Source organism: Podarcis melisellensis (assembly GCF_964234715.1).
Source record: "Podarcis melisellensis genome assembly, chromosome: 3".
In the NCBI taxonomy this organism is placed as follows: domain Eukaryota; kingdom Metazoa; phylum Chordata; class Lepidosauria; order Squamata; family Lacertidae; genus Podarcis; species Podarcis melisellensis.
This window is the reverse complement of record NC_138530.1, coordinates 75,149,751-75,169,363: the sequence shown is the minus strand read 5'-3', so window position 1 is coordinate 75,169,363 and position 19,613 is coordinate 75,149,751. Positions and strand designations below refer to the sequence as shown.

General features: G+C 39.2%; 1 protein-coding gene across 1 annotated transcript in view; it reads right to left on the bottom strand.

The window, feature by feature from the left end:
• USP45 (ubiquitin specific peptidase 45) overlaps positions 1 to 9,591 on the bottom strand; it is a 36,864-nt gene extending 27,273 nt beyond the window's left edge. The window contains exons 1-4 of the mRNA XM_081904631.1: positions 9,457 to 9,591; positions 8,510 to 8,605; positions 6,905 to 7,035; positions 1,156 to 1,243 (exon numbers count right to left, since the gene is read on the bottom strand). Of these exons, the coding sequence (XP_081760757.1) occupies positions 1,156 to 1,243; positions 6,905 to 7,035; positions 8,510 to 8,605; positions 9,457 to 9,462 (321 nt within the window). The 5' untranslated portion in view covers positions 9,463 to 9,591. The remainder of the gene's footprint in view (positions 1 to 1,155; positions 1,244 to 6,904; positions 7,036 to 8,509; positions 8,606 to 9,456) is intronic.
• Positions 9,592 to 19,613: the final 10,022 nt, after the last annotated feature.

Below are 19,613 nucleotides of genomic sequence, written 5' to 3'. Positions count from 1 at the left end.
CTATGTTTAACCTATAACTTTATTAGCTAATTAAGCATTAGGGATACTTTTATACTCCAACACCCTAATAGTGTACATGCAAAACCAAAGCATATTGTAAGCAACCTTGTCCACCATACACGAAGAGCATTTCAATAAAAGCAAAACATGTGGTGTGATGATGACACAGCTGGACTGTGTGCACCCCATTACATTGGTTTATTTTCCAGCTGAACAAGTTAGAGGGAGATCCCAGGACAAAGAAAGCAGTTTCCACATTGACTCATGCCATGTAATATTTTCTCGTCCTTATTTACACTGTACAGTGACATCTAAGACTTGTGGCTTCAAACCAAGGATTCCACAAGCTATGGCAAACAACCTGGTGAGTAGCCAGACCTTACTGAAGCTAAGGAGGTGTAAAATTACTGAGAGCCTTATGTTAAATTGCCCTCGGATTACTAAACAAAGGAAGACATGAATACAACTAAATAGGAACAAAAAGGAACAAAAACAGACACATATTTGCTACTATTGCACAGATGTGTTAACTTTGCTGGGCCTGGAGTCCAGGGGTCCTCTCCATGCAGTAATATCTTTAATATAGACTCATAGAATTACAGAGATGGAGGGGACCGCACGGATCATCTCATTCAACACCCTGCAATGCAGGAATCTTTTGCCCAACGTGGGGCTTGAACCCAGATTAAGAGTCTATTCTGCTTGTCTCAACTACCACATCAGAGCACCAAAAAATAGTTGAAATGTAAATTTAAGTCTAAGGTAAAAGGTAAAGGTACCCCTGCCCGTACGGGCCAGTCTTGACAGACTCTGGGGTTGTGCGCCCATCTCACTTAAGAGGCCAGGGGCCAGCGCTGTCCGAAGACACTTCCGGGTCACGTGGCCAGCGTGACATCGCTGCTCTGGCGAGCCAGAGCTGCACACGGAAACGCCGTTTACCTTCCCGCCAGTAAGCGGTCCCTATTTATCTACTTGCACCCGGAGGTGCTTTCGAACTGCTAGGTTGGCAGACGCTGGGACCGAGCAGCGGGAGCGCACCCCGCCGCAGGGATTCGAACCACCGACCTTTCGATCGGCAAGTCCTAGGCGCTGAGGCTTTAACCCACAGCGCCACCTTAAGTCTACTGCCTACTTATTGATTTACAAACATATCACCTTTGTCTCTTCTATTCTCATTGCATCTAGCAAATAGTGGAGAACTTCTTGGCTGTCCTGCTGTTGAAATCCCTTAAAGCGAGGAGCCCTGCAAAACGGGAGAGAAGAAATGAGTACGTCTCTAGCAGATGAGTTTTCAGATTCAATAATAAAATCATACGTTTTCTAAATAAGGTAATTTATATACAAATGTGTGTTTGCTAAGGAATCAAAAGAAAACCATGGCCAAAAAGAGAAAACCACAGCAAGAAACAGGAATATATAAAGGTGAAAGGGAGGTGGAAAGCATATAAGCTTCAATATGAGACATAGCTGAGAGGCAACAAAACTCAAAACTGTAGGGGCAACGCTTGAGAAAAGAAACAAACTTATCACAGTGGTGTCAAGTTTCTCCTATACAAGTGAATGGCTGCCATTTGCTCCTATGACAAAAAATAAATGCTGGAATCGTGGCCAAAACCACCAATCCACCACCTCTGAGATCAAATGTCTGATCTTAAATCTGCAGAGATGTTCACAAATTTATCCAGGCAGCCAATTTTCAGAAGGACAGTCCACAGGGCATTACGATTTTAGAATAAATGCTGGAAATTTACAGACCTTCACTCTGAACACACAATGACATGTTTTTTTTTAGTTCCAATAAAAAATATTTAAAGGTACTTGAGTTTTGGTATATTGAGGGTTATACAGCACCTATTATAAAGTATATGAAGGCTAATCTTAAAAGTCCTACAATATGTAGAAGAGCAGGTAGCTTGCTTCTTCGTTGAAAAGAGCAGCAGAATATTGTCACATTAGTGCAGCAAACAGGGGGCATTTCATTAGCAAAGAAAAGGAGTGCACACTACCAGCTGTCTTAGATGCACAATGCCAGGTGCTTAATGAAAATTAAGAATAAGTTTTAGCTCACCATTACCAGCATTGTTCCTATAAAAATATTCAACTTTCCATAAAAAGACTGTGGCCCTGTTCACACATAACAGTACAGTGGTGCCTCGCAAGACGAAATTAATCCGTTCCGTGAGGCTCTTCGTATAGCGGTTTTTTCGTCTTGCGAAGCAAGCCCATTGACAGCTTAGCGGATTAGCGCTATTAGCGGTTTAGCGGCTTTTAGCGATCAGCTGTTAAGTGGCTTATCAGCGGACAAGCTGATAAGTGGCTTAGCGGCTTAGGAAAAGGGGGGGAGGGGGAAAAAACCCGCAGGAACTCGCAGGAACTTCGTCTTGCGAAGCAAGCCCATAGGGAAATTCGTTTTGCAAAGCGCCTCCAAAACGGAAAACCCTTTCGTCTAGCGGGTTTTCCGTCTTGCGAGGCGTTTGTCTTGCGGGGCACCACTGTAAAATATAGTTAATGGTTTATAATAATCACACCTGCGTGGTCTCTTTCATTCTTCCCTGCTTGCGCTAAGGAGAAGCCATGCAAAGCCAGGCTTTCCTGGTAATCAAACTGGATGTACTGATCATAGTTTGCTAAAACAAACCATGATCCCTGGTTCAGACATAACACAAAGGGAGGGATCAAATTCCCCACTGCCTGCTCCCCCCTCCCCCCCCGAAATATACAGAGTAGGTGCATTCACAATAAATTGTTAACTGTGGTCTGTCCAAGCAAGACTGCAGAATGCAAATGTGATAGATACATGTACCAAGCTTATAAATAGTGATTAGCCATTGTATTGTCTCAAGGTGAAGAGGCCAGAAAGCATTACAGAAGTTTGATCTTTATTTATTTTAGACCTAAACACAGATCAGCTACAGACTTTGGTGGACTGATTTCTTAAACTGAAATATTATATTCAGGGACTGTTCAGTTTTAAAACAAACAGTAATTCTTACTGCAGAATACTATACATTCTTATCTAAGCTGCCACTGAAAGGCACTATCTCATGGGAAACTGAAACTTGTTTGTAAATACCAGTAAATGTCAAAGCCATTACTTATTTGCGTAGAGAAGTGGAATGGGACACATGCACAACGCCTGTCCACTCCTCTTGATATACAATCCAGAGTATAATTGACAGAACACAGCTTATGGTGATATTTAATAAAACTTGAAGTTATGGGGAAAGAATGAATTTCCTGCTTTGGCCTGTTCCACCTTTTAATAAAATTAGAAGAACTGATTCCAATTTTTGTTTTAGCCTAAGGAGAGATGTTCTGAACAGTAGGAGCAGCAGAAGAATTTTCAGTGTATGTCAGCAACTTGTCCTGTATACAGTAATTTCATTTGTCATTTGCCTAACCAAGGCCTTTTCCGTCAAGGTCTTATACAATTGTACCAGTTAGTGAATACAAGAAGAAAAATGTTAGAGCTAGCCCAAAATTTCTCATAAAGTATTTCTTTCTGAAATTTTCCCTTTTTCTCACCTACAGTTGAAAAAGAGGACACCTTGCAGAACATTTTCTGAAACTTCTCTGCCATTTATTGTGACACAAGCCATCAACACACTTTCTACTGGAACTACTTACATTTTCCTCTAAAAAACCTCAGTTTTACTCTCCCACCCCACCCCCGGCCATTTTATTCACAACAAGTAGTTGTGAAGTAGGCTAGGACAGGCTAAGAGATGAAGGCTGGCCCAAAGTCACACACTATAAAGGTGTAATCAACACACTTTTCAATATAAAATGACTAAAGTACAGCAGTTTAAAAATAAGACATTTCGTGGTTAAGCCAGTTGCTTAAGGCCTATGAGCAATAAATATTAATGTCTGTTAACATACAATACTGCACTAAAATTCTTAGTGAGAAATGGAAAGATTTCTACAGGAAACCTTTGTCAAAAAAGCTAAAGAAAGAAGAGTGGGGGAGAGTGTGTAGGAAAGGGGAAACAGAAAAGCTCTAATCAGCATTGATATGTTCAGATTTGACAACTAAAAGATGTGCATTCTTGTCTCCTTGAAAATATGCTCCAAGCAAGATCCTTGGCAAAAGTGGAGGACTCTAAGATGGTTGGTTGAACTGACCGTTCACAGATGTGCTAACATATGGAAGCCAGTGTCAATGCGCTACAACCTGTTGTACAGTGTCAGCAGTATAAATGACAGAACAGGTTGAATTCCTGTTAATGGCCATAAGTAGTGAAGGACAACTGTGACAGCTATGTCATGGCAACTCAAGTCTACCATCTCAATGCTCAACATGGTACAAAACAGAACTGTTTTGAATAACACCTAAATATTTAGCCAATACTTAGATATAGCATCTATTCATTTTAAATGAAGGAGAATTTATTTTAGGTAAAACTTTCATGATTCAATTGTCAGTACATTTAAACCAAATATGCACTGTTAATTATCAACTCCAAGGAAAAAATTAAATGTCAAGACTGCCACCCTGGATTCCTTCAGGGAGGAAGAGCAGGATATAAACTAAACAAACATTTCACTGCATCAACCAAGCATCATCATGGTAGGCATAGAAACAGGTAAACAGAAAAGGAACCAGAACACTCTGATCTGCGAAACAAGAAATAATGTTTTTCTTCATCAAACAAATAGCTTGAAAACTTAATGGTGTAACTTAAGAATGGGTGGGAAAGTTTTGATAAACATTTTTATGGACAATAATAAATATATTGTAGCAATATCTATATCAAAGGTTTATCACAAGAAACCAGTATGTCACAAGAAATACAGTATGTCACCAGTATGCCAGTTTCGAGTTAGTAGTGAATTTTAAACGCTTAGAATTTAAAAATATTTAAAGTCATAACAATCTTAGATTACTTTTTGACCCTCACTTGCAGAGCCCCTGTGCTCCGCGAGACAGCACTTCGAAATGGGCTTAGTGAGACCCAAAAATAAGCCCCTTCCAAAGTGCTTTGCATAGGGCAAGGAGCCTCTGGGCCTTGGACTTAATCAGGTCTGCCAGTGGTCCATGAGGCTATTTCTGACAAGCCACAACCACATGGAGAAGGTAGAAGACCAGTTCAGCCAAAAAAGGGTTTGCAAGCCCTGCCAATGAGCTGATCTGTGGTGTCTGCAAAGTGCTTTGAAAGGGACTTAGCAAGACTCCTGTTTGAAAGGTGCTGTGCAAGTGAAGGGAAAAAAGGCACCTGATATCATTGTGATATTAAGTAACTGACTTTAAAACTTGGCCCCAGGAGAGCCAAGGGAGATAACGATCCACCATACCCCCAAGATTGGACAGTAGGTAGTTCAGAAGAGCCAGCAAACTCTCTTTTGACTGAGCCAGATTTTTACCTGCCACACATGTGATGTCATATCGGTGCAGGGAAGATGAGTGTGGCTTGGATGAAGTGGCCTTGTGGACCAAACAGGGAGGCCTGGCAGATCTAATCAGACCCACGGGTCAAAGGTTTCCTATCCCAAATTTATGGGTTTTAAAAAAGGTGCATCTAACGGTGGAATTCCAGAATGTTTGCTTAAAAGTCTCATTGAATTCAGCACAGCTTGCTTCACAGATCTTAAGCCACAGATTTAAGGCTGCAATCCTAAATGTTTGTAACTAGGAAGTAAGCTCCATTTAAAACAGTGGCACCTATTTCAAAGTAAACATAGTGGAGAATCTCAGGCCCAAGAGCTAAATGAAACTCTTCAGATCTCTATTTACCTCTCAGTACTCTCCCTAAGCCACACCTCTCTCTGGCCCTGTTCCCATGCCTTTCCTGAGTGCTTTTGCCTGGCTGAAATATGTGTCCTAAAAGTGTGATAATTATTACCTTGCTTGGGGATAAGTGTGTGTATGTTTGTGTGTGCATGAACACAGATCCCTCCGTTGCTCTGCCCAGATACATAGTTCTACCCACTTGACCTGTGGAACCACCCACCACTAGAATGCAGTCCATAGAAGGTTCATTGTGAAGGAACATGGCCTTGAGGCTGAAAATTGTATATATGATTTACAGATGTATAGGATTGTGTAGCTGATGCCTTAAAAAATATCTAGAGCAAAAAGAAGTGACACATATACTAAGTGGTGGTGTTTTTCAATCTGCACCATCTGTGGTTATCCAGAAAAAGAACCAAGATGAGACAAGTTCCTCTTTTGCCTACTATGTGACCTTCTCCTTTTCTTACAAACTACTGGGTTTTCTAAGCTCCAAATTACAAGACACCATAGTTATCACTGCATTATTGCTAATAAAGAAAACGTTACCCAGCAATGCTAAAGCACAAGTTTGGATTTTTTAAAAACACCAATAACTGCATTTTTTGAGCACACCAAGCAGAAACAAAGCTCCACTTTCCAATTCAGCTGAAAATCTACTCAATAGCAAGGAGTACTGCCATAATACCTGGCTTCACAATTTCTTCCACTGATAAAATTACCCAGCCGTAACAAATAAAAGAATTATTTATGTCCTCTTAGTACATAAATGTTGTGTGAGCCACTAAGTCTCTAGATAAGTCAAAAGTCTGCATCCCTAATATTCAGAATAGTGGAAAACAAACAGAAGGGCCCTGTAGCTATGCACACAATCTGTCTTAGCAAAACGTCTGACAGCTGCAACACTAACAAAATTAACAGTGGATGAATTAGTACCAGACGCAGAACAGTTGCTATAGAAAGAATCATCAATTTCTTTCTTTTTTTCCTCAATAACCTAACAGTTAAGAGGGAAAAACTCATAAAAATCATTGCCATTTTATTTCAACATCATACACCATAATAAATTTCTACTGATCTAAATAAAAAGGATGATGTTAGGCAAAGCATTTCAAATTTAACGTGTGGATGCCATGCATGTGAAACATGCTACCAACGTGAAGTTGCTCTTACTTTTGACAGAGCTGGCTGAAAAGAACTTTGGGAGAAAGAGGCCCTTTTCCAGTTTCTTTCATGCTGTGAAGGAACAGGAACATAGCTGAAGTCAGTGGCCCAGGACTTGAAAGGTTCACTACCAAAGGTTCCTTTAGGATCAAAATAAATACCAGACGTTAATTCACAGTAATTCCTCTTAATTTATAAATGTATACTACACAGTTGATGAAACAGCTAATTAAAATTAGGAAAAGGGGGGAACCCTAAACCTCTCTAGGTTTCATGTGTAAAGAAAAACAATTTGTAGAATCCTATATTTAAAATATAGCATTTTGTTTGAGGACAGTCTACTTGGTGAGCATTTTGAACAAAGAACAAAGCAAGATTTAACATGCCTTGCCATGTATCAACATAAGGAAGTGCAATATATAGACTAAAACGCATTTTACAAGGATAATTTTTTTAAAAAGTCAAGTGTGATTTTTAATTTTGTTTTAGAGATGAGCATGAAAAAGACATATGTGGGTTGAAATGTTATTTGGAGACAAAATTGGACATCAGCTTCTCCTTAAAAGTGGTTTTCAACCAGTGTGCCGTGGCACCCTGGGATGCCCTGAAGGATGGTCAGGGGTGCCGCAGGCAACACTGGCCTCTGTCCCTCTTTCCTTTTGATGCCCTCTCGCGCCTCTGCCTCCTAAAGGCTTGCACAGCTGTCTGTTGCAGCAGTCCTGGCTACAAGTTCCCCAGGTGAATAGCGCCTCTGGGGCTGGCCAGGGGGTGCTGGTTGCCAGGGGCTGCACGGAGGAGCCCAGTCAGCCGGCCCTTGCTGTTGGGAATGGAGACGTGGGAGGCCGGGCAGGCAAGCAGGCACTCCACTGACCTTTCTTGTGCTTGCTGTGTGCAAAGCCTGCCTGGGAGCTGAGTGCCCAGTGCTGAAGTGGAGCCTTTACACCCGGCAGCACCCGCTGCTGCCTCCCAAGGTAAGGTGCTGGCCTCACATTCACCTTTGGCTAGCCTCCATTGGGCCACTAAGGCTGGAGGCGTTCTCTTCCCAAGCCACTGTGGGCAGTGTGAGGAGGCATCTCTCTTTGGGACGTGGGGGGGGGGGTAGCTCAGAGAGCAGGGTGGCAGAGGAGTGGGGAGAGGAGAGGAGGTTTGAAAAAGGTGAGAGGCTGCCAGCTATGCAGACAAGGGGTGACATAACTGGGCTCTTGAGCCCCACAGGGGCTCCACATTAAGAATGTAGTTGGTCAAGGGAGCCTTGGACTCAAAAAGGTTGAAAACCTCTGCTTTAAGAAATAAGAACACTGCTGAATTTCAAGGTCCGTCTAGTCTCACATCCTGTTCCAACAGTGACCAGATGACTACAGGAAGCTGGAAAGCGAAACTCAAGTCACACTCTCTTTTAATTTAGCAGAACATCACCCCAGTCACTAATTTTATAGAACAATATGTCTAAAAACTAAAGTAGAGGCAGATATTGTGATCACTAAATAAATATTAAATTGGTCAAGAATATAATATAATGGTCACCATTATGATTTTTCAATGTCCAGTCAATGCCATTCCCAAAGGAGGGTCCTCTGAATATTTCACAAAAAGCATTTCTCACTAAATGCTTACCAGTTGAGATGCAGGACTCTGACCAATTTTAAGCTTTGTCCCCTTTTCTTTAACTTCACACATTAGTTCATTTAACAAGTGTGTCTGTGCCATGTTCTAAAGAAAAAAGGAAGGGAAAGGTTATAGATGACATTTATTTGTTAACTGGACTACTCTAACAAATTATTACTGAAAGTAAATTTATACTGTGGCAAGCATAACTCTCCTTAATGGCAGTAATATAATCACAATCCAAAGAGCTCCTTTAGCGAGGCTTCTGTCCTTTGTTAACTGTGCAGCTGCCTATGCCACATCAAAAACTGCTTTCGAAATTCCCTCAAGTTTCAAGTTCTGCAAACTGCCATTTTAAAAATACATACTTCAAATTCTAACTGGCCACACAGCAGCAACAACACTCCCCGGACTGAGAGAAAAGCTGCTTCTACACTAGCTGCTCAGTTCAAAATTATCATAGTTTCTTCACTCAACAAATACATCAGCTAGATGACATCTTTAGATCAATGTTTCTCCTTATTCTTCCTCCATTCCATTTAGGAGCTCATTTATTTTGACTTTTTTAAAAATAAAAAAAGAGCAGCACAACTCCAGCAATAGTAGATCACCTTTGTGCTACAGTTTAATTAAAGCTGGTCCTTGCACTTCTCCTTATCTCCCACTGCACCTTGAAATGCAACTTCTACAAGAATAAAGGTACTGATATATTGCTAAGTAATATAAAATAACTGAAAATGTAGCCCAGCATCAGGTGAAAGTTCAGAAAACAGGATAGAGCTGTCCTAGGTAGCCAGTGCAGTAGAAGAAGGCTAACAAGGAAATTCATTATGCACAGTCTTACCAAATTTTTATCAGTATGTTTCGGAACCCAAGACAAAAATAAGTGCAACCTGCAGCCTTAATGAAATACATAGGTGTACCTGCAGAATGCGGTGATGCATCTTAATTCTTACCTGCATGACAGCATTAAAGAAGCATGTGTTCCCTAGGTTATTAATGCCTTTAACCGGAACTGATGCCCAACTAGAGCTGATGCCTTTGCCCTTTAATATGTCACTTGCTTCATTGTTTTCTCCATGTAACCATATAATTTTTGATGATGAACCTTTAATAGAAAAGAAATAGCAGTAACAACTATGGGTAGAAAGTCACTGTGTGCTTATGAAACTGATATAAAAGACAAAGCAGGGAAGACTTATCCACAGATGCTTGATCAATAAAACCTAATTAGAATAACACCAAGTTCCTTAAGGTATTTGAACACACTTTTTATGAGTTTGGGATCAGCTAGCACATGTACCATCACATGTGCTGAATAGTATGTTTGTACTCTTGACATAGGAAGGTTTGCTAGTCAGACTCTTATTGTCCTGTCATATTAGCAGTGTAAGCAAAGTGTTCAAACTACAGGCAATATCCAAACTTTCAATATCTGAGCATTGCAGAGAGCTGACTATATGTCCTTTGGGTTCCCTTCCAACTCATGCTTCTATGAACTACATGTTTAAGGGAATTTCTGACTCCCTTTTCTTTAACAGAAGTCTAAAATTTTCCCCAAAGGACCACATTAGAGATACACTTTAACTGTGTTTTAATCTTTGATGTAATTTTGCTGTTATATTTTGTGGTACACCCACTGGGCTTTGCTGGAGCAATGTGATTGATTGATTGATTTTTTAAATAAATAAATATCAATTTTTAAAGCAGCTTAAGGTATGGTATGGAATCATCTGTTAAAAGAAAAAAAAACAAAATTTGGTGGGGCTAGCACATACACCTTGAACAAGCCTAAAACAGGTATTTATAATGGTAAAACCGTCATGTGTGAAGTGGCTCTCAGCCTTTATCCCAAACCAGCCGCACGTTTAGGTGTTCTTTGCTATGAGGGCTATACACTTATGTAACTATATATCTAAATGAGGGTTATATATAGGTGTTGGCAGATCATATGATTAAAAAGGCTATAAAAATCTAAAGGCTATACCGGACTCATACATGTAGGGCAATTTCTGTGTCTTGCAATACTTCATATATATTTTCAAGTACATAGTAACATGCACTGTGTACATGACTCCAATGTTCAAGATGTGTAAGACACATGGTATCTATGGCCCAAAGAATTATAGATAGCAGATCATATATATATATGGCCAATGATTCAAAGGGCAGCAACAATGCTGTTCTATTAGCAAAGGCATTTGAGGCTGAAAAACTATTATCCCGCCAGGCGTGCTCCGCTAACTTGAGACTTTGGGGTGGGGAGGATGATGCATATACCCAAGCATAACCCCAGTTTTCAACCCCTTAAAGTAAGAGAACCCTTAAACATTAAAACATAAACACACAGTTCAGAGAACAGCATTACTTTCTGAAATAATCCTGGATATTCTGGGTTGGACACATGAAAAGTTAGTTATCAATGGAGCCAAACAGTCATGACTTAGTATCTTGTTGTTGGTCATCATGGTCATTTCAACCATCAATTCAAAGAAATATACATCCTATCCATACTATACAGAATGCACATAGATACATCATTAAAAGTTAACCAATTTATACATACATATATATCTTAAAATGCAAACCAAAATATATGTTTCTTTATTCCATTGACGATCAGATCACTACAGTCCATATTATCCTTGATGAACATTCTTCTCAGTTTTTAGTCATGACTTAAGTCCTATTGATTTAAATGGGAACCAAGCGCAAGTAAGAGTCTACAGTCTACAAACTTCCATTATTTCCCTTAATGTAGCCAAGAATCACACGACACTCCCCTCACAGCCTCTGTTGACTATTACACTATGTCTGATGGGCCTTTCATGGAACTTATAAAATGCAGAGTATTTGCCAAATGACAGGAAGTCTAGTTTATAAATATTCCAGTGGTGGCAGAAGTGGGAATCATGCAGCACAATTCAACACACCTCTACTCAGAAGTTAGTCCTATTAAGTTGACTCTGACTTACTTGCAGGGATGTATAGAATTGTAGCCTTAGCACCCTGCCCATCAGGAGAGCAAGAGCTCAAATTTGTTTGTAGCAGATCTTCTACAACTGGATAGATATGTTTTCCCCACAACATACTTGCACTGTTCTCTGCCCACCACAGTTCACCATGTGACACGGACTTGTTAATTTAGAACAAGATGAAGCAACTGCTTGCTATTTGCCTTAAACCTTTAAAATCCAATATATTTAAACAAACTGTAATATAATGTGCTACCAGTACGGTGTCCTTGTATTTCCCTATTTGCCTTATTGCTTAAATATATATGGGGCAGTGAAGTTAGACAGCCATTAACTTGTAGCCTAGAGGTAATAAGAATACTTGAGACACAGTATTTAGCCTAGATTTCTACTAGCAACTTTCATACTGTCATGGCTGCTGTACTAAATATGAACATTACTGACATCTGCAGCATTTCAAGTATTGATTAACAATGCATGTCAATGTGAACAAGTTATGGACTTAATGGATGCCAAGAGCTGCAGTGCTGCAATCTACATTTTGACATATGAATTCATATATTTGCCCTAATGAGTTACATATTGAGGACTCATTAAGTGTTCTTGAGAAATAACTAAACAGACCTATTTACATTAACAGAACTCTCATACTGAAAGATTTCTATATGCATTACCCTTAGATACTTACATCCTCTGTCGAAAAATAGGGAGGTGGTTGGGGAGGGTGGGGGGACTATAATTAAATAATGAAAGAAACCAAATACGATTAAATATTCCTATTATAGCTGACATAAGATGGCTGGAATGATTTCCCTGCCTTCCAGTCAAAGCACATTTTTTTTTGAAATTATGCCTGGGTTTGCAAAAGATGCAATTTCATTTTTGACACCACCCCCACTGCCTGATGCTCGTAATGAGGCAGTTCATATAGAATACACCCAAGTTCACTAATAGAGGCCAGTAAAAAGCAAACAAGACATGCCAGGAGATTCAGGAGCTGCTTTACGGAGCTAGTTCTCTTTGTATAAGTGTGTGTGTGTGTGTGTGTGTGTGTGTGTGTGAGAGAGAGAGAGAGAGAGAGAGAGAGAGAGAGAGAGAGAGATGAATCAATTGCATATTCAATATATTAGTGGAAACATACTTGTGCTGCACTTCATACAATTGTGTGTGCTGTTTTCTGCATGGATCAGCTGTGTGATCAAGTTCTCCATAAAGAACTTGGTGATGCAGCTGATCCTGCTTTGTCTCTAAGATCAGAAACCTGAGAGGTGCATTCTCCAAATGCAGCACCCATAAAAACCTCATTCACAATGCAAGTCTCTAAAATCTCCAGTGACATAAAACTTATACAACACATTTAATAATATATCTCACCTAAACAGAGCTCAACAGAGCACACATGGCTCCCCACCCCTGGCAAATGCTATCCTCACAACAATTATGTGAAAGAAAGTTAGGCTGCAAGATAAACCCACTGAGCTTTATCACTAACCAGAGATTTGAACCCTGGATGTGTTTGTCTAAACCCAGCATCTTTTTACTACCTTATACTGGCTCTTTTCTTTTAAAAGTAAATTAAGGTAGAAAGAATTTTTGCCAAAGTAAAAAAATAATACATAAACATACTGGTTACTTTTTATTTTAAAAAAGTCAAAATTGTGTACATAATCTGCATATTGGACTACCACAGTTGTTTCATTTATCCATCGGCATTCAACAACATCTGGGACAACATCTTAAAGTAAACAATGCTCACAAGGCCATCTGGACAAAACTGCAGGCAAAAATTAGAGCAGAAGCATATGGAAAAGCAGATTTTTCTCTCCCCTTCAGCAGTGCAGGATGACAAATGTCAAACCTAGATCTGTCCACGCTTCACTGTGCTATGCTTTGCAGCACCACCTGGCTCTCCTTGTACAGCCACCAAATATGGACAGCACTGCCACAGAGGACCATATCTGGAGGGCAAACTCAATAAAAGCATTTCATTTCATGGTTAAATGACAGCTTCACACAAGTAGCAAGGTTCTGTTTACTGAATCTCAAATGTGAATCATTCAGCAGTGGGGGGGGGGTGTGTGGAGAGAATAAAACAAAACCCACCACAAAAAACAATGACTATGAACAGGACAGCTTTGTTACTAAGACATGAATACCCATATAATTATAAAATGCAGGAAGCCATAATTACACATCCAAACAGCACATTAGCTTAGCAGATCAGGAAACTGGAAATATAAAGAAAATGTGTTTTGTCAGTTCTTAAAATCCAATCCATAACCCAGACTGAAATCCTAAACACACTTAACTGAATTCACTGAACACAGTGGGAATTACTTCTGAATAAACATGCATAGGCATCCACTGCAATTTAAGGTGAAGTGTGAGGATGTTCAGTGGGACTTAAACTGAAGAAAACATGAACAGGATCTGACTGTTAGTTCAACTGCCCTAAGAAATGAAAACTACATACAGTACTTTGGCTTAGCTGATCTTCACCTGAAACATTCTGCTTTTAACAGATGTGAGAAGCATTTACATGTTCATTTGTAATTTGAACTCTAGAGAATTCTTAAATCTGGCTGGTCCAGTCCTCTGACCAAAGAATTATGTTCCTTGAACCATTTTATAAACCTATTTAACATTCAGAGAGGGTTATATCCAGCACAGCATTTAGTTAAGGCCACACAGGCATAGGAAGTTCCCAACTTCCTTCTCCTCACTGCAGACCCTGATGCACTTTCTAAAGGCAATGGACCCTTAAGAAGTGTTTGGGAAGTGAGATCCCAGACTGGGGGGAATTGGAGGAAGTTAGGCATAGGCAGCCTACTTTGAAGAATGTCCCCACTAAGTTCAATGTGATTTACTCTGTCATAGGAAACTTTGTAATGAAGTTATATTCTTTTTAAACATTTCAGTCTTACAATGTAATTTTTTTTAGTTAGAAAAGCCACAGATCTAGTACAACTATCTATGTTTACAGAATACAGTATTCACTTTACTGACATACAAGACTGGCAGGACTTCTGCATCAATTTGCTTTAACCATGTTTCTTAGAAGAACTCTGTCTTCTGTACACACGTTTCCCATATTCCTCCTGAAACAATAATTTAACAGGATGGGCAGATGGTATAAAAGTAAAAAGAAAACAAATGTTCACGCTTTTTCTTTTATCAGGGGATTATTTTGTTGTTGTTGTTGTTTTCCATTAAGTAAAATAAAAAGGGGGGGGGAGAGATATCAGGGAACATGTTTCAAGGTCAATGCTTTTCTCTAATGAATATTTCTCTCGAATAAAAAGCAAGGTTAATAGCTTTCTTTCCTTTTAGCACATTCACACAATGCTGTATTATAAATATATTGCCATTATATTACAGAAAATTAAGAAAAACTGAAGCAGCAGTTCCCCCCCCCCCAATACTATGAAAAGGTTAAGATTTTCTAATTTAAATGAGAAAAAACAAGTGAATGCTCCATTCTTAAATGGTTGGTAGGACTATTGTACCATTTTTTCCATACTATACTATAACACCACTGCACCAAAGAATTAAAATGGCAATTTATTTATAGGGCAATGACAGAATAAATGGGCATTGCTCAATTTCATGAAGCAAGCACAAGCCCCATCAGAATGGAGATATTATCCGCAGCACTTAGTGATAAACTCTCTACATCTAGTTCTTTTACATGATCCCAGGCTTGAGTCACAGACTTCACCTTCCAATGTTGAGGTATTGCCTATTTCAAATTAAGCAATGAAACTTAAATAGTTTTTAATTAATCTGGTCTGTGACCGTTTAATAAAATTTGATTTGATTTGATTTGAAATAGTTTTTAACTGAGTCAGCACATCTGTAAAATTCTCCTTACTTGACTGGCGGGGTCCCAAAGGATCAAGAGGCATCCCAGTTACAGAGTGTCCTTCCCAAACCAGGTTTATTTAGTCTTCAGGAGACAAGTGAAAACCATTCCATCATATTCCATTCCATCCACCTTTATATTTTAAGTTGAAGAGTTATTTTTAATTTCTTGCCTGTGCTTCTCTTTTTAATTGTAGTGTTATGCCATGATTTTTATAGATTTTGGCCACAATCCACAGCTGAATTAAGTGTGCTTAAACCCATTGATTAAGTCTTCTTGGATTGTAGTGATTATTAGTTGTTTTGTTTTAAATCATGCACTTTGTTTTAAACTAATCCAAGATTTTTTCACTGTGGAGTGGTGTAACACATTTAAGCAATAAAAAATGAGATTTGAGATGGTTTCATCAAAATGTTTTGCAAAGAGAACATGGGGCTGAAATCCCACATGACTAAATCCCCTGATTTTAATGGATTTACTCTGATCAAATCTGCATTCAACCCTATGTTCTCACCCAAATACATCACATTCTAATAAAGCACGGGATCCACCTAACCAGTCCTGTCAGTGGAAGCCCTGCACAAGGACTTCTGCTTGCACAACAAGGCTTTCCTCCCACTCCCTGCCTACACACCTCCTACCCACCCAAAATTGGCTCTGGAAGAATTGAGAAAATACTCAAAACAGCATGGGAGTGATCTTTCCATCTGGCAAGCGGCAATGTTTGTGCAGACAGAACAACCGGAAGACTGCAATATTGAATTCCACCCACTTAGTTCAGGATTCTGTTTCCAACTCTGGCAAATTCACAAACAGAACATGATGGAAATGATAATTTATTTGCCCAGAACACCTTTAAAAGACTTAAATTACATCCGCAATAAAATAAAAATAAATAGGAGCCTCCAGAGTGCATTGCAATAGCATCATCAATATTTTATAGTGTTCTCCTTCTGCAGAATATGATCAGACCCATTCTCAAGGGAGATATTTCGAACAGTAACATGTTTCTGGATCAGTTAAGCAAAAACAATAGATAGCTATTATATCTATTTCCCATCAATTTCTTCAAGTGCCTGATTAGATATAACCTGAACTGAACTCTTCCTAGAATGTTTTAGACTTAGTGTTTGTGCACACACACCCCTCCTCCTATTTCTCACCCCAACAGAGAAAGTAATAAATAAGCTGGATATCCTATGTTTCTTTGAACGCTGGACTACAAAAAAACAACAACCACTAGTCAGACTATTCATTCGCATTATCTACTTCTATTGAGATACACTGCTCAAAAAAGTCAAAAGCTTATATAAATCTACATAGAGAGGTAATATAAACCTACAAAGTTTAATTACACAGTTTGCAAAAATGCTATTTATAAAAACTGTATACCACTTAGCAAAAACCTTCAAGTGATTTACATAAAAATGCAGTAAGTTATAGAAATATAAAAATGCAGTAAGTTATAGAAATATTCAATATATTAGTGAAAAAACCAGCACATTTTAAACAATAATTAATACTCAGTGTCAATGTTACGAATCTCAAAACATCAAGCTGCATTGCAAATTTTACAGAAACTCTGCCACAAGCAACGAAGGCAAGTACGACATAAATAAAAATGGTTTTCCTGCTCCCATAAACTGAAAGATGCAGAAAAAATAATCTGCATAAGCTTTGTTTTCAGTGATCAAGCACACCCTTGTTTCTAATTTCCTCCATTCCTAGAAAAGACTGGCATTCAAACTGTAGCAGCTCAGCATGGTTCCTGTGTGTTACATGTGCACTGGGTTCAAGTGTGCCATCACAACAATAATGCACCTGCTTTTCTGGCAAATAAAACATAATGGCCTGCTAACCTTTTCCACAAAACTAGGTTCTGCTGAGTGGTTACTCCTTACAAAGTCCTTGCTTTATTTTTCCATGTTGTGCCAAACATGCCCTTTTAACCAAACAGATTACTTTTTAAAAGCCAGGGCAAGGAATTGGAGGATGGAGAAAGCAAAGAAAACAACATATTGTTGGATATGGTAAACCACTAGATCATAGTTGAAATCCACACAGCTGCAAGCATTCTTTTGGGAAACCCCACACTTGGGCATATCTCAATTGCTTAATGTAATTCCCTGGGTCAGTCATGTAGAAGTAATGTAATTTGCACATTTCTGCAGCTAAAGTTTAATCTTTACGAACTGCCAAGTGGAAAGACAGGATCCTGCTGCCACTCTAGTCCTTCGCATCCACAGCAATCACAAGCATTTTGCTTTTGTCATTCCTCAAAATGTACCCAACAGGATATCTGTGTTCTCAACACCCCCACCCCAACATCTTTGCCTTCCCTTCAAATAAATTCTCAATTAAACTGAAACAGGACAAAGTTGCCATGCCCAAGTTCTCGTATTCTTGTTGAGCACATGGTATTTAGAAAGATTTCCATGTAATAAAGGTGGCAAAGTTAATTTTCAACACACTATCATATAGCTTATATGTTTATAAAAGAACCGGTGCTGTTTGAACCACAAATACAGCAATTTTTCTTCCTAAGGGAAAAAAGGCTATTTTCATAGGTGTTTTGTTATCATCCTTTATATTCCTAGTACAAGGCTCTTCTAAGATGTAAGGAAACACCTCTTGTAAGATGAAACCTGTTGCAATACAAACGCAACAGCCAAAAAAATGTATGCATTCTGCTTAAAAGCTATAGTAAGTTACTTAGGCACATAAGTTACTTATGTATATCCTGTACCTCTTCCTTCATTACAGAATAATCTCTCAAATCTCAATACAACTAGATGTCAGGGTTTTCTAGACAGATGGCTAGAAAGCCTGGCACCGCTCTTTTGCAAGTGAACTACTGAGGTGCTCTGTAGAGTTGTCATTGAGATAGCCCCTTACATACATACATAATTTTATTTGTATGCTGCTTTTCCATAGTTAAAACTATGCTCAACGTGGCTGACAACATGTAAAAAAATACACAATCACAAACGGAACAAAAGTAATCATAAACAATAAAAAAAATCAAAAAGTACAAAATTGAAAATTTTCCACATAAATCATATTAAGATCTCAGATAAAGATACAAAAAAGTAGTATCGGTAACAGCAATTTCCCCCCCCACACACACCCCAAACAAATTTTCCCTGAGCAATTCCCTAGCCCAAGAGTCTGTTCAGCAGCCACAGCTTTTGTAGCTGGAATCAGCCAGGGCCCCACCCTCCCAGGCTAGGTGGGAAAAGGCCTGCAAGGCAGGGAGCAGGTCTTCCAGGACTCACAACCAAGATGGTCTCTTAAGATTCCATACTAATTTAGGGACCTTACTTATTAGCACTAAAGATAATTCAGTTGTTTGTTTGGTGCATGACTGTAATGTTGTGGGCCACACGGGACTCTTAAAGGACCTGCTGGATCTGCAAACCTCATGTTTAATTTCTCAAAAATAAAAAGAGGCATGATATCGACTTTAGCCCCATATAGCTTTTATTAACGCAAACTTACTTGATTCATTTCTAGTAACATGCCTTTGGAGGAAGTCGACTATCTGCGCCAAAGCCTTCTTGTTACAGTGTGTTGATAGCTCTTCATTACATTCATAACACCTAGAATAAGGATTTAAAATGTTGTCATAACGAATCTCCAGGCAAATCTTAAATTCTTATGACTTTATATGAAGTCATAAAACATTGCGATTCCTTATTTCAGGTAATGTCTATATACAGACTGCATGTTACAACTACTATAAACAACATATTCAATTTGGGACCTGAACCAAGCAAATTCCCCACCACCAGCACCACCTAGACCCTACTGATTTTGGTGGCGGCGGCAGCAAAGAGAGACTGTGTAGCCACAATGCAAGGGTGAGCATACTACAGTGCCTGGATGGGGATGCAAACAGTCCCCTCTCCAATCACAGGGAAGACACAGACAGAAAGGGTTAAAACACCCCTGCTCCCAAACATATGATATTTAGTTTGGCCCTTGGTCACAAGGGCTGTCCAAAGCAACATTAGTGCTAACAGAACTTTTGCAGATGAACTGTGATCTATCCCTGGAATGGAAAGTCCCTCTTAGGTATGAGCAGGATAGATCACTTTGCTACTGTGAATCTGACTGCTTGGGGAAAAAAAAGCCATGTATGAGAGAGGGGAACATGGAAGAGACTTTGTCCTTCCACAATTTCACCACCTCAACCACCACCAGGTAGTAGAGTGAGGGCTGGCTCCCATAGCCATTACACATGGAGTAATTATCTTCTCAAACTACTACTGAAACC